Source organism: Schistocerca nitens, chromosome 9 (genome assembly GCF_023898315.1).
Source record: "Schistocerca nitens isolate TAMUIC-IGC-003100 chromosome 9, iqSchNite1.1, whole genome shotgun sequence".
Classification (NCBI taxonomy): domain Eukaryota; kingdom Metazoa; phylum Arthropoda; class Insecta; order Orthoptera; family Acrididae; genus Schistocerca; species Schistocerca nitens.
The window spans coordinates 94671663-94687122 of NC_064622.1; the positions used below are offsets into that span (position 1 = coordinate 94671663).

At 39.6% G+C, this 15460-nt stretch overlaps 1 protein-coding gene across 1 annotated transcript in view; it reads right to left on the reverse strand.

The window, feature by feature from the left end:
- LOC126203774 (uncharacterized) overlaps nucleotides 1-15460 on the reverse strand; it is a 185808-nt gene that overhangs the window by 93680 nt on the left and 76668 nt on the right. Inside the window, exon 3 of the mRNA XM_049938142.1 lies at nucleotides 3344-3443. Coding sequence (XP_049794099.1) covers nucleotides 3344-3396 — 53 coding nt within the window. The 5' untranslated portion in view covers nucleotides 3397-3443. The remainder of the gene's footprint in view (nucleotides 1-3343; nucleotides 3444-15460) is intronic.

The window sequence follows — 15460 nt, forward strand, 5'->3', positions numbered from 1 at the left end:
ACTTGATTTTTTAATAAACAGTGTCAAATTTGATTGTATTTATATTGTGGGTAATCAATGGTGTCAATATTGATTGGATGTAAATTATGAAACACTGCTACAGGAATGTTGGACTAAGTAATATCAACATACATCTGTATAAATTATCACGTCAGTACTGGTACTGCAGGAATGATGCAAATATGGTGGAGTACATATCTTTAGTAAATCACGTATCAGATATAAAAGAAGGAGTGAAACAAAATTCTTTAGTGTAGGAAAAAAAAAAAAAAATAAAAACACCTGCCGTGAAATTGTATTAAGTGTGGGGCAAAGTCACTGTCATTGCAGTTTATACACAAATATTCACTAATCACTTAAAACACTTCTGGACATTCTATTTATTGAAGGAAATACTTCAGTTGTCTGTGTGGACTTCAGTAAAAATTAAATGTTGTGTGACTAGGGCCTCCCGTCGGGTAGACAGTTCGCCAGCTGCAAGTCTTTTGATGTGACGCCACTTGAGCGACTTGCGCAATGATGGGGATGAAATGATGATGATTAGGACAACACAACACCTAGTCTCTGAGTGGAGAAAATCTCTGACCCAGCTGGGAATCAAACCCAGGCCCTTAGGATTGACAGTCTATCGCACTGACCTCTCAGCTACTGGGGACGGACACTTCTGTAAATCTCATGAAGAAAAGGGGGCTGAAAGATTAGTTCATGAATCTCTTATTCAGGTGTATAACCTATAACAATGACAAAGACTGCAGACTCGTAGACAACATCCTTGTTAATATTAAACCTATGAAAGTAGGAAATAGAAAATTCAGATTTAGGCATATCAAGTGACAGTTCTCTTGCCTTCAAAATGCCTTCAATACTATTGAAAGAAACAAAAGCACATTACATGTATAAAAGAAATATTTCTACAGAAAACTGCGCAAAATTTATAAATATAATAGGTAATGAATTCAAGACAAAAGTACTGTCACTAGCAAACACAAGTGAGGAGTATAATGCTGTTTCCTGAATCATAATGGGAAACTTTCCAAAGAAGCTTGTGGTTATGATGAATTGGCATAGATAGAGCATTTATGCCAGCAACACGCTGTAACTTATCGCTAGTCGTGACCTAGGTGCCTGTTTCATAACACATGTCATCTGTACTCTCCCTCCTGATGACAGTTTCTCAGAATGCCACAGACGGAAACTGGTATCACAACATGTGTTTGGTTCTTGGTACCCAACTAGCTTAAATTTACATGAATTTCTATGGTCTCAGCATTTCTTTTTCTTAATTATTCCTTTTCTTCACTCCCTTTTATTTTCAGTCTATTTTATTTTCTGACCTGTCTATTTTTCTCCCTGACTCCCCTTGCCCCCTCACCTATCTACCACATATGATACACTTTGCTCTCCAGCCTTATTGCTTCTTGCACTGTTGTAATCTCTGTCTTGCTTATTACTGTATCTTTCAAATTTAAATTCTCAGGTTTTGAAATCTCCTGTGGAGCAGGCATCAACAATCAGTCTTTCCTTCTCAACCCATCTAGTAAGTCACCTCTGACATAGGATTCTGGGTTACTTTTCTGTAACTCTCCCCATTTACTAAACCTTGTGAGTACTTTTCCTTCATCCCTCTTACTTTCTCTTCAGCTGTTCTGCCAGAAGAAGGCACAAGTGGCTGCAAAAGCTTGTGTAGTTGGTATCTTTTATTGAATCATTTATGGTTAGACCATATGAGGTTAAAGGGGTGTGTGATTTCAAAATAGCTCCAATTTGATGTTTTCAACAGCAACATTGTGGAGAATTAGTTCTTGAGCCATTTATAATAGCTTGTTAAGCTTTAACAATCAACTTATTATAGAAAGTGGGGTGATAGTGTGAGGGTTAGTTGACACTTTTGATACTATAGGTGTCATACTGGCAAACACCAAAGCAATTTGTGTTTATTAACAATTGTATGAACTGCCTTAACTAGTTCTGCCTAGCCTAGGTGAGTAGTTAGAAACTGTTACACCACCATCATCAGACACTTTATTTTCTTTGCACTAAATTTATATGATGTTTCATGTATCTTTGGAAGCATTCATATAACACTTATTTTATGCATATGGTGAATTAATACTGTGCATATTTCCAATCTGCAGCCATGTACAGAATAATTTTGGGGAAATTCAATCTGTAGGACACTAGTGCGACCCATTGTTGAGTACTGTTCGAGTGTTCGGAATCCATTTGAGGTCGGATTAGAGGAAGACATCAAATCAGTTTAGAGGTGGGCTGCAAGATTTGTTACTGGTAGGTTACAACACACAAGTATTACAGAGATGCTTCGGGAACTCAAATGGGAACCAATGGAGGGAAGGTGACATTCTTTAGGGAACCAGTATTTGAGGCTGACTGCAGAATGACTCTACAGCCACCAAAATACCTCGTGTAAGGCCACGAAGGTGTGATTAGAGAGATTAGGTCTCATATGGAGGCTTATAGTCATTTTCTGCTCGCTTCATTTACTGAATGGAATAGTGCGGTGGTTAGCACACTGGACTAGCATTCTCGAGGACAATGGTTCAAACTTATGTCCAGCCATTCTGGATAGATTTTCCAGGATTTCCCATAACTACTTAAGGCAAATGCCAGGATGGTTTCTTTGAAAGGACTCAGCCACTTTCCTTCTCCATCCTTCCTTAATCTGACCTTGTGCTCCATCTCTAATAACCTCATTGTCAATGTGTCATTAAACACTAATTTCCTCCCTCCTTCTCCTTACTTTATTTGCAAGTGGAACAGGAAAGGAAATGTCTAGTAGTGGTACAGGGTACTCTCTGGCTGCACCATATGGTGGCTTGCAGGGTTTTATGTAGATGTAGTCAGACTGTGTAAATTGTTTGTTATTCCCTAAAGTAAAACTAATGAATCTACCATTACTAAAAGCACATAAAACAATAATTTTTCAAACAGAATGTCTAGTAGCCTCTAATGCTTATTGCTAAAACAACTCCATTCATAATCATAGAACCAGGAGGTGTCATAACATTCATGTCCCCCAAACCAGAACACCTTCCTGGCAAAAAAGTGCCCCTGAACAACTTACCAGTCTACCTCAAACTGGAAAAGAATGTAACCTGATTAAGAACAAACTAAAATTATTTCTGATGGATCATGGTTTTTGATCATCAAATGATATAAAATCATTGGGTACTTACGATAATTATGAATAATTATACATATGCACATTAAGGTATAGACTTAAGTCAGAGCATATCAAAGTCAGATTTTGTATTATCTTTGATATCTCTGATGGCTGCAAATATTACAGGATCAAACATGAATAAATAAGTTGTGTTGTACTTACTGGCAAGCTAGCTCTCCTACAGCCTTAATCAAGATGCATGTCCCGCCGTTCATGCAGTATTCAACAGGGCAAGGTTCTCCATAGAACGGTGGTATCCTGTCTGTAAAGCACCAAATACGAGAAAAATAATTGCGGCTTGGAGCCTGATTACCATTAAATTATAACAAGCATATACCCAAACCAAACTATGTTAAGTTGCAACTCAGCTATAAATGTGCAAATAACTATATGGGAAAAGGTTACTAAGTATTGAAGCTGGAGAGTTTTACTTTTGTAATACTCATCAAGTTGTCATTATCCTCATCAATTGAAATAAAAGTTTTGAATATTTCAAAATGTTATTGGCAGTGAGACTTTAGGGTGGTTGCGCATAGCAAAATTTTCGCTCTGTTAGATTGTGTGGTGGCTGTTGTCAAAATCTGTGCTGCATATTAGGAACGTAAATAAAAAGCCAATAAACCATGACGGTGGAGGTGTTCATATGAGATAATGTTCCCCTCAGAAACATAAAGAAATTTCTATTGAGTTTTCAGTATTTTCCATACAACTGTCCTGTTAAAGAGTGCATTATGAATTACAGTGTAGCACTGTACAACCATTTTGTAGTGACCAGTTATTTAAGTTACGTCTACATTTTTTTTCAGTTATGTTATCTTTAGATGTTCTCATTTCAACCTCACAAAGCAGTGTGACCCTGTACATTGGTCATCTGATAAATCATTTTTAAACAGTTTCTGTTTCTTCTTTATACACTCATTCCTATGTTACCTGTTTAAGACTTCCAGTTCCATAAGTGCAGCTTTGAATGTTGACTTTGAATTTTTTCTGGAACTACATCCATACTCTGCAAACCACTGGGAAGTGCATGGCAGGGAAATGTTCCATTATACTTATTTGGGCGTTTTCCCACTCCATTCTCGTATGGAGCATGGGAAGAACAAATGTTTAAATACCTCGTTGTGTGCTGTAATTAATCTAATTTTATGCTCATGATCCCTATGAGAGCAATAGTGTGCTATAGAAATCCTCCTGAATAGGTCACGAAGGCCCAATGATACCGACCGGCTGCCATGTCATCCTCAGCCCACAGGCGTCACTGGATGCCGATATGGAGGGGTATGTGGTCAGCACGCCTCTCTTCCGGCCGTGTGTCAGTTTCCGAGACCAGAGCCGCTACTTCTCAGTTTGCCTCACAAGGGCTGAGTGCACCCCTCTTGCCAATAGCACTTGGCAGACCGGATGGTCACCCATCCAAGTGTTACCACTGTGTCAAGGCCATTGGCAGTGTGTTATAGGCCTACTGCTAAAGTCATTTTTTAAAGTTGGTTCTTTGTAAGCAGACTTTCTTGGGATGGTTTACATCTGTCTTCACGAGTCTGCCAGTTCACTTCTTTCAACATCTTTGTGACATTCTCCCGTGGCACAGACAAATTGGTGCTGCCCTTGTCTGTTTATCATTTAGTATCCTCTGTTAGCCCTATTTGGAATGGGTCCCACACACCTGAGCAGTATTCTAGGATGGCTCACACAAGTGATTTGTCAGCACTCTCCTACGTAGACTGATTGCACTTCCCCAGTATTCCACCAATAAACCAAAGTCTGCCACCTGCTTTACCCATGACTGAGCCTCTGTCATCATTCAATTTCTTATCCTGACCAAGTGTTACATGCAAGTACTTGTATGAGTTCACTGATTCCTGCTGACATTACAGTCACAGGATACTGGATTCATTCGTTTTGAGAAGTATACAATTTTACATCTCTGAACATTTAAAGCAAGTTGCCTGCGTTGGCATGAGTATGAAAACTTATCAAGATCTGACTGAATATTTCTGCAGCTTCTTTCAAATTGTACTATTATAGGTAACTGGATATTATGTTACTATTAATTCTGCCCCCATGAACCATGGACATTGCCATTGGTGGGGAGGCTTGCGTGCCTCAGCGATACAGATAGCCGTACCGTAGGTGCAACCACAACAGAGGGGTATCTGTTGAGAGGCCAGACAAATGTGTGGTTCCTGAAGAGGGGCAGCAGCCTTTTCATTAGTTGCAGGGGCAACAGTCTAGATGATTGACTGATCTGGCCTTGCAACACTAACCAAAACGGCCTTGCTGTGCTGGTACTGCGAACAGCTGAAAGCAAGGCTGAAAGCAAGGGGAAACTACAGCTGTAATTTTTCCCGAGGGCATGCAGCTTTACGGTACAGTTAAATGATGATGGCGTCCTCTTGGGTAAAATATTCCAGATGTAAAATAGTCCCCCATTCAGATCTCCAGGCGGGGACTACTCAAGAGGATGTCGTTATCAGAAGAAAGAAAACTGGGGTTCTATGGATCGGAGCGTGGAGTGTCAGATCCCTTAAATGGGCAGGTAGGTTAGAAAATTTAAAAAGGGAAATGGATAGGTTGAAGTTAGGTATAGTGGGAATTAGTGAAGTTCGGTGGCAGGAGGAACAAGACTTTTGGTCAGGTGAATACAGGATTATAAATACAAAATCAAATAGGGTTAATGCAGGAATAGGTTTAATAATGAATAAAAATTAGGAGTGCGGGTAAGCTACTACCAACAGCATAGTGAATGCATTATTGTGGCCAAGATAGACACGAAGCCCATGCCTACCACAGTAGTACAAGTTTATATGCCAACTAGCTCTGCAGATGATGAAGAAATTGATAAAATGTATGATGAGATAAAAGAAATTATTCAGGTAGTGAAGGGAGATGAAAATTTAATGGTCATGGGTAACTGGAATTCAAGAGTAGGAAAAGGGAGAGAAGGAAACATAGTGGGTGAATATGGATTGGGGTAGAGAAATGAAAGAGGAAGCCGTCTGGTAGAATTTTGCACAGAACATAACTTAATCATAGCTAACACTTGGTTCAAGAATCATAAAAGAAGGTTGTATACATGGAAGAATCCTGGAGATACTAAAAGGTATCAGATATATTATATAATGGTAAGACAGAGGTTTAGGAACCAGGTTTTAAATTGTAAGACATTTCCAGGGGCAGATGTGGACTCGACCACAATCTATTGGTTATCAACTGTAGATTAAAACTGAAGAAACTGTAAAAAGGTGGGAATTTAAGGAGATGGGATCTGGATAAACTGACTAAACTAGAGGTTGTACAGAGTTTCAGGGAGAGCGTAAGGCAACAATTGACAGGAATGGGGGAAAGAAATGCAGTAGGAGAGGAATGGGTAGCTCTGAGGAATGAAGTAGCGAAGGCAGCAGAGGATCAAGTAGGTAAAAAGACGAGGGCTAGTAGAAATCCTTGGGTAACAGAAGAAATATTGAATTTAATTGATGAAAGGAGACAATATAAAAACGTAGTAAATGAAGCAGGCAAAAAGGAATACAAACGGCTCAAAAATGAGATCGACAGGAAGTGCAAAATGGCTAAGCAGGGATGGCTAGAGGACAAATGTAAGGCTGTAGAGGCTTACCTCACTAGGGGTAAGATAGATACTGCCTGCAGGAAAATTAAAGAGACCTTTGGATAAAAGAGAGCCACCTGTATGAATATCAAGAGCGTTGATGGAAACCCAGTTCTAAGCAAAGAAGGGAAAGCAGAAAGGTGGAAGGAGTATGTAGAGGGTCTATATAAGGGCGATGTACTTGAGGGCAATATTATGGAAATGGAAGAGGATGTAGATGAAGATGAAATGGGAGATACGATACTGCTTGAAGAGTTTGACAGAGCACTGAAAGACCTGAGTCAAAACAAGGCCCCGGGAGTAGACAACATTCCATTGGAACTACTGACGGCCTTGGGAGAGCCAGTCCTGACAAAACTCTACCATCTGGTGAGCAAGATGTATGACACAGGCGAAATACCCTCAGACTTCAAGAAGAATATAATAATTCCAATCCCAAAGAAAGCAGGTGTTGGCAGATGTGAAAATTACCAAACTATCAGTTTAATAAGTCACAGGTGCAAAATACTAATGCGAATTCTTTACAGGCGAATGGAAAAACTGGTAGAAGCTGACCTCAGCGAAGATCAGTTTGGATTCCGCAGAAATATTGAACACGTGAGGCAATACTGACCCTACGACTTATCTTAGAAAATAGATTAAGGAAAGGCAAACCTACATTTCTAACATTTGTAGACTTGGAGAAAGCTTTTGACAATGTTAACTGGAATACTCTCTTTCAAATTCTAAAGGTGGCAGGGGTAAAATACAGGGAGCAAAAGCCTATTTACAATTTGTACAGAAACCACATGACAGTTATAAGAGTCGAGGGGCATGAAAGGGAAGCAGCGGTTGGGAATGGAGTGAGACAGGGCTGTAGCCTCTCCCCGATGTTATTCAATCTGTATATTGAGCAAGCAGTAAAGGAAACAAAAGAAAAATTTCGGAGTAGGTAATAAAGTCCATGGAGAAGAAATAAAACATTGAGTTTCGCCGATGACATTGTAATTCTGTCAGAGAAAGCAAAGGACTTGGAAGGGCAGTTGAACGGAATGGACAGTGCTTGAAAGGAGGATATAAGATGAACATCAACAAAAGCAAAACGAGGATAATGGAATGTAGTCGAATTAAGTCGGGTGATGCTGAGGGAATTAGATTAGAAAATGAGACACTTAAAGTAGTAAAGGAGTTTTGCTGTTTGGGGAGCAAAATAACTGATGGTCGAAGTAGAGAGGATGTAAAATGTAGACTGGCAATGGCAAGGAAAGCGTTTCTGAAGAAGAGAAATTTGTTAACATCGAGTATAGATTTAAGTGTCAGGAAGTCGTTTCTGAAAGTATTTGTATGCAGTGTAGCCATGTATGGAAGTGTATCATGGACGATAAATAATTTGGACAAAAAGAGAATAGAAGCTTTCGAAATGTGGTGCTACAGAAGAATGCTGAAGATTAGATGGGTAGGTCACATAGCTAATGAGGAGGTATTGAATAGAATTTGGGAGAAGAGGAGTTTGTGGCACAAACTGACAAGAAGAAGGGACCGGTTGGTAGGACATATTCTGAGGCATCAAGGGATCGCAAATTTAGCATTGGAGGGCAGCGTTGAGGGTAAAAATCATAGAGGGAGACCAAGAGATGAATACACTAAGCAGATTCAGAAGGATGTAGGTTGCGGTAAGTACTGGAAGATGAAGAAGGTTGCACAGGATATAGTAGCATGGAGAGCTGCATCAAACCAGTCTCAGAACTGAAGACAACAACAACAACAACATTAATTCTGTCTGCAAGGCCATTAATGTACAACATAAACAGCAACCCATTGCATTTCCCTTGGGCATTCCCGAGGTTACTAAACAAACTTTTTTGATTGCAGCAGAGAAGCGTGACTGTAAAGGATCTGTGGATCAAGCGAGTACTCATTTATCAAAAGCTATTAACAACAGAACGGTGCAGACCTTGTGTTATGGGAAACGAGATTAAAAGAGTAACCAAGTCAATAAGAAATAAAAATTCTGTTGGTGTGAACAAAATTTCTCAAAAAATATTGAAATGTTATTATAAATGTCAACTGTTTTGTGTGACTGTCGTTTTAGCAATGGCTGACTTTCGTTAACAGCGTGAGACGGAGAAATTCTGCTTTTTGCTCCGAAAAAGTGGGACAGAAAGCCTTGAAATGTTGAAAACCGCGTACAAGGGCGATGATATGGGGAAAAGTCAAGTGTTTGAATGGTTTTCCGTTTCAAAAATGATAAAATGTCAGTTGATGACCAACCTCGTTCTGGTCGTCCTTCCATCGCCTGAACACATGAAAATGTTGAAAACATTGGTGCAACCATCATCAAATATCGACGACAGACCGTTGAAGCAGTTGTGGAGCTGTCGAGAGTGACTTGGAGTACAGTGCAGCGACTTGTGACAGAAGATCTGGGAATTGAAAGGTTGGCTGCAAAACTCGTAGCACGACTAATGATTGCTCAAGAAAAACAATATCGCGTAAAGCATGCTGTGCTTTGAAAGATGAGCCCCAAAATGATCCAAATTTTTTTCAAAAATTATCACAGACGACGAATTTGATGCTATGGTTACGATCCTGAATCAACGCAACAATCAAACCAGTGGAAGACTTCAAGTTCGCCTCGTCCCAAGAAAACTCGATAGGTTCAAACATTTAAAAAATGCTGATTTTTTTCGATATGAGAGGAGTCGTCCATTCAGAGTTCGTTCCACAAGGTCAGACAGTTATCCAGGTTTTCTACTTGGACGTTTTGAAAAGATTGCGCAACAGTGTGAGGCGGAAGCGGACTGATTTGTTGCAGCCAGGTGACTGGTTTTTGCCATCATGACAATGCCTCTGCTCACACAGCGCTGTCTGTACAACAATTTTTTATCAAAAATGATATGATCCCCAGTTCCTCACCTCCATACTCACCTGGCCTTGCTCCGTACAATTTTTTTTTTTTCCTAAACTGAAAAGATACACGAAAGGAAACTGTTTTGCTGATGTTGCTGAGGTGAAGAGAGGAAACGACAGAGGCACTTTAAAGGACCACACAAGATGAATTTAAACAATGTTTTGAAAACGGAATAAAAAATTAGAATAGTGTGTTAGTGCAATTGAAGAGTACTTTGAAGGGAATTTAAGATTTGTGTTTAAAATATGAATAATCAAGTTAATAAAAGTTTGGTTTCCCTTAGGTACCCGATCGTATAAGTCCGGACTTAGAGCCTTATGAGACATATTCAATACATCCCTGTAAGGAGGAATTGTCCCTGATGGACTAAAATTGGCTGTAGTGGTACCACACATTTTAGAAAAATGACAAAAGTAAAGCCACAAACTATTATCCAATTTCCCTTTTAACAGTCTTCCCAAAAATTCTGAAAAACTCATTCACAGAATAATTGTTGATGATCTAAACTTCCACAACATCCTCAACAGATGTCAGTTTTGGTTTCATGATGATCTTTCTACTGAACAAGCAATACTCTCTTTCAACAATCAGGTTTCGGAAACCATTAACACAAAAACGTCAACAGTAAGTATTTTTTGAGATCTCTCGAAAACCTTCGATTGTCTAAAAAGTCGGAGGATTATGGTTTAGTAGGTACTGTCGGTTCATGGCTTATATCGATAACGTGCATCATCTGTGTGGGGAATGTTAAGTTGCGATGTGCCATAAGGCTCTGTTTTAGTTCCACTGTTATTTCTTATTTTCGGAAATGACCTCCCACTTTGTTGTCATATAAAGAGTAAACTTATCCTTTTCAATGATGATACCACAATTACCATTAATGAATTATCAGAAAATAGTCATGAACAAACAGTGGTCAAAGTTTTCACTGAAATCTTAAATTTGTTTTCTTCAAATGGTCTCACACTTAACGCATGTAAAATCCATTATGCGAGGTTCTATAGATCACAAAAATTAGCCAATCCACATTCTTCATCTTCTTAAAAGACCTGGTTCAGCAACATTTGCACTATGTTGGTCACTTCAGTGTATGAAGCAGGTGGCATTAAGGCTTGCTTCTTTCGCTATTTTCATTAATGTGATTGTATTCAGGTGGAACCAACCTCATGCAAAAGAGAGAGAGAGAGAGAGCAATGATTGGCGTACCTGTTTAGAAGGGTAGGGATTCTTACCACTGACTTAAAGTATATTTTTTACCTTCTTGATTTTTGTCTGTAATAACTTTTCTCTTTACAAAGACAACAGTAAATATCACAACCATAACACAAGAAACAAAAATAACCTGTATATTGAACTGAAAAGTTGTAATCTGGTTCAAAAAAGAGTTTATTATTCCAGCGTTAAGCCTTTTAGTGCACCCCATTATATATTAAACTTTTTCATAAACAATTGCCCTAATTCAAAGAAACTCTCAAAGAGTACCTAAAAGACAAATCTTTTTATGCAGTTTATGAATTTGTGAGACAAAATCAATATCTCTGCTAAACTTAAAATTATTTTAAAATCGGATTTGATTAATTTTATGCCAGGATATTCAATTTAAAAATTATTTTGATGCACCACTTAACAATCAGTGGAAACTACAATGCCTGTAGCATGTTTTTCATCTTTTTTGTCGTTGTTAACTTTAAAAATTTTGGAACTAGTTTGACAAATTTTAATCTGCGCGTGACTGGGCACTCACTTTGGTGCCTCTAATAGCCTTTACATACGACCAAAGTTTCTTTGGGTTTTGTGAAAGCTCTTTCGAAAATAGTCACAGACGGCTTCGCACATCGATCTCCTGACTGCCACATGCATTTCATTCAGCATCTCTGTATCTATAGCTCTATATTTGGTTTTATACCTGTTATGCAGTAGTTTTTGTTTCTTTAGACGTTTCTTTACAGTGACTGTATACCATGGAGGGCCCCTCGCACCATGAAGTGCACTACTGGATATATATAGCTCCCGTGCATGGTCAACTATTCATATGCGGTCAATTATTTTTAACTTAAGCCGTAGTTCCTCAACATGCTTCTGTCCTGAACTAAAAGTTTCATGTTCTTCACTGAGATATGACACTATTGGATCTTCGTCTAGTTTTTTGAGCATATAAATCTATCTACTTGTTTTAGTTGCCCTTTCTACTTGGATATTCATTGTTACTATAATCACCTCATGGTGACAGATAGTAGTTTCAGCGTAGACATCCTCAAAGAGGTCGAGTCTATTTTTTGTTGTTGTGTTGTTGTCATTACATTTAATATATTTCCGTCATGAATGGCGTTCTGAACCGTAATTTTATGCTGACCTTTGATACAAAGTTTTACCCAAACGGTCTTGCATGGAGCTTCATTTTCTATCTCAGTGGATTTGAATTTCTTGTCTACAGCAGCAACTAAACCACCTCCATTTCCCATTAGCCTGTCCTTTCGGCATACGCTTAAATTTTCTTCAGAAGTCTCACTGCTGTCAACTTCAGGTTTTAATTAGCTCTCTGTATCTATAATACTTGAGCTTCAACGCTTTTTAGGAGTTCTTCAAATTCTGTCACTTCATTGTGAATGCTTCAGCAGTTAACCGGTATCATTTTAATACTTTCACCTGTGGCGGTCAGCTACCTGGTAGCTGCCTAGGATGTGTAGAGCACACCTGACCCATTTAGGGGAACCTAAAGCTCTTAGCGCTGTGGCGCATGTCTAGGAAGTCATAGCCCAATTTCTCACAGAACCTTCACAGTGTCTCATTCAAGCCTTCCACTCAGCTCAGTACCAGGGGGCCGCGGTCAGTTCTGGGGACAATCTGCAGATCGTAAGCTTCATCGAAACTCTGTGAGCCAGTATGGTATTCTCAACTTTATCTGCTTATCGCTGGAATGATTCAAGTATGACCTCAGTGCCCAGACGACAGACCACGTTTTTTTTTTTTTTTCCAATGTGTGCCACAATTTGCGGTTGGTTGCATCCTGTTGCCAGGATAGCATTTTCTGTATGCTGAATGAGGCCCCGAGGCATACTCACTGAGAGCATCTGATGTTCGTTTCCGTCTCTTGCTACCGTTACGTTAAGGGGTACCATTATTCGCCAAACCTTTGAACTGCAGACATTTAATAGACCCCGCTACCCAATAGCATTAGCCTTAGCTTGTCACAGTACGTAGCACGTTTCCCATCAGGTGAAGTGAAGTGAGTGTCATTGGCTCAGTCTCGGTTTCAGTGGAACACAGCACCTCGAACTTGTTGGTTAGATGGATGGATGTAACATCCTGAGTTCTTCCTGGTCCCTGTTTCCTCTATATGTGATGCGTAGACCTGCCACTGAGACGCCATTCGCAGTCAAGTGGACAAGTAATGATGGTTCCTGGATTTCCCACAGAAGAGACAGTATCCACAGGAGAGGATAGTACTTGAGGCACCTTTGGAACCTCTCTGAATATTCGGCTCTCCTTTTGTTCTCTTTGATTTTGGCTTCAGACTAGATAGATAACTAAATAGATGGAAATTTTCAGTCCGCTAATATGGCTGATTATGCGATCGCTATGTAAAGCTGGGAACAGACTAACACTAAGGTATAAATGGGTATACATTTTGCATGCACGATGGCATTTTTTCACCAGTTGAGTAGCGCTCCTGTTCAATTGGATTGGGAATAGATAGAAAACGCAGCGTTTTTGCGTGCAAAATTTATTGTTTTCAGTTGATTTTATCGTCTGTGAAGACACCCCCCCCCCCAGTATAAACATGAATGAGGAGCGTTTAAATATCAGCATTACGCTATTAATGACACTGTGGCTAATGGGTATCGTGGAGGCCTTGAAGAACATTTTGGAAGACAAAGAGTTATACCGTCACATGTAATGATAACGTTCATGAGAAACATTTTACCAAGTTTGAAAGCTACGGATACATAAAACATAATGCACTGTCCTGAAGTCGGTTAGCAAAGAGAGAAGACTTATGCTGTTTGATCAGTAAGATGTATATAATATGTTTGTAAATAAAAAGCATGTCAAATCTTCATTGCCCAAATAACAGAATGCAGATCGTGATAACATTTGAGGGAGAATATAACACACCAACAAAAGAAGTTAGTTGACACAGAGTGTGATAATTTTAATTGTATGTAATGCAGTAGGGACTTTGAAACAGAAAAGCTTTTTCCACGAAGTAATTTCTGTGTTACTCACAACACACTTTGCGTGGGCTCTCCAGAGCATCATTATACCAGGGGCATTCAATAAGTAATGCAACACATTTTTTCCTCAGTTTTTCTTTAAAAAGTTGCAATTTTGTTTGCAACTTCCTTAAACGTTTGCGCATCAACTCATACATTTCTAGTAACTTCCGGTGGATGGTAGCGCTATAACCAGACTTCAAAATGGCGTCTGAAATGAAGTGTTCCAACAACAGAGCAGTTATTGAATTTCTTTTGGCAGAAAACCAGACCATCATTAATATTTACAGTGGTTTACACACTGTCTGCGGACACAAGAAGTGAATAAAATGCATGGTAAGTGCCTGGGCGAAGCTTCAGTCGTCAAAAGAACAAGGAGAAGATCAGTCTGTCACACGACTGATGCATCCTGACAGAACAGTGGAAAAATTGACCTACATCAACTTCTCTCTCTCTAGAATACATCAGTCTACCATTAAATCGTACCTCATTACAGCTCCATCTCAATCGATCACCCTGTCCACTCTTTGTAATCCTTTAACGCAGATGCATGTAAGTTTGGAGGTGGATAGTTCTCTGTCTTCCTGATAAGTGTCAAATACAGTAGACAACTCGCTTGACTTACAGTATAATGCTGCCTCGACGGGGAAAAAGAAATGTTGACTGCTTCCCTCATTCCCTTCGCCTCCATGTCAACGTTTTCTCGGATTCCTCTTGGTGCCACATACTTGTTCCCATGTACAAATTGCTCTGGGCCAACCAGAAGATAAGCGAGTACTTCCTCAATTACCCTGCATTTTGGTGTATTTTTGGTTAATTTATACCTATTCCCCCCCCCCCGGTCATTTTTCGCAATTCTATCGATTTTATGTCAGTTCCATCCATGATATCATGACATAACCTCTTGTTCTGTGTTCTGGAATTGCTTGTAAATGTAGTGCATCTGCCAACACCTAGTCCAAATGCACTGATCAGGAGGTGTAATCAACTCCACATTTGGAGAACATTTGGTCGGTTTTCTGTATGTCTGTGTATATCCAAGTGTCGTAGATGGCTAACAGGACACACAGTAGATCCGAGTTAGTGTTCAGGTACGGATCCATTACATGTTATATCTGGAGCGATGTTGGGTGCAGATCCGCAATATACCACATTCGAGTTAGCATTTGAGTGTGGTTCTGTTGTGCACTGTATATATCCAGACCGATGTTCGGAGGCGGATCCACCATACGTAACATGTGGGATAGGGCCCACAACTGGACCAATCATGTCTAAACACGTGCTTCGAAGTTTGGTCCACCAGCGGGGAGACAGGGTCCTGGGAGGGTGTGTGTGAGCGGGTGACATGGAACAGAACAGCAGGTTAAGTACAGAACAATAGGTTAATTTGCATAATTTTTATGTAAAATACAGTACAATCGTTTAAGAGGATGGGTGACAAAGAAGAACGCCAGAAATGACGTTCAAAAGCATGTGAAATTCGAAAAGTGTACCAGAAAATGGTGGGATGACATAACTCATTACTTAATTTGGTATCAAAGATGGTACAACAGTTTAAGGAAATGGGAGTG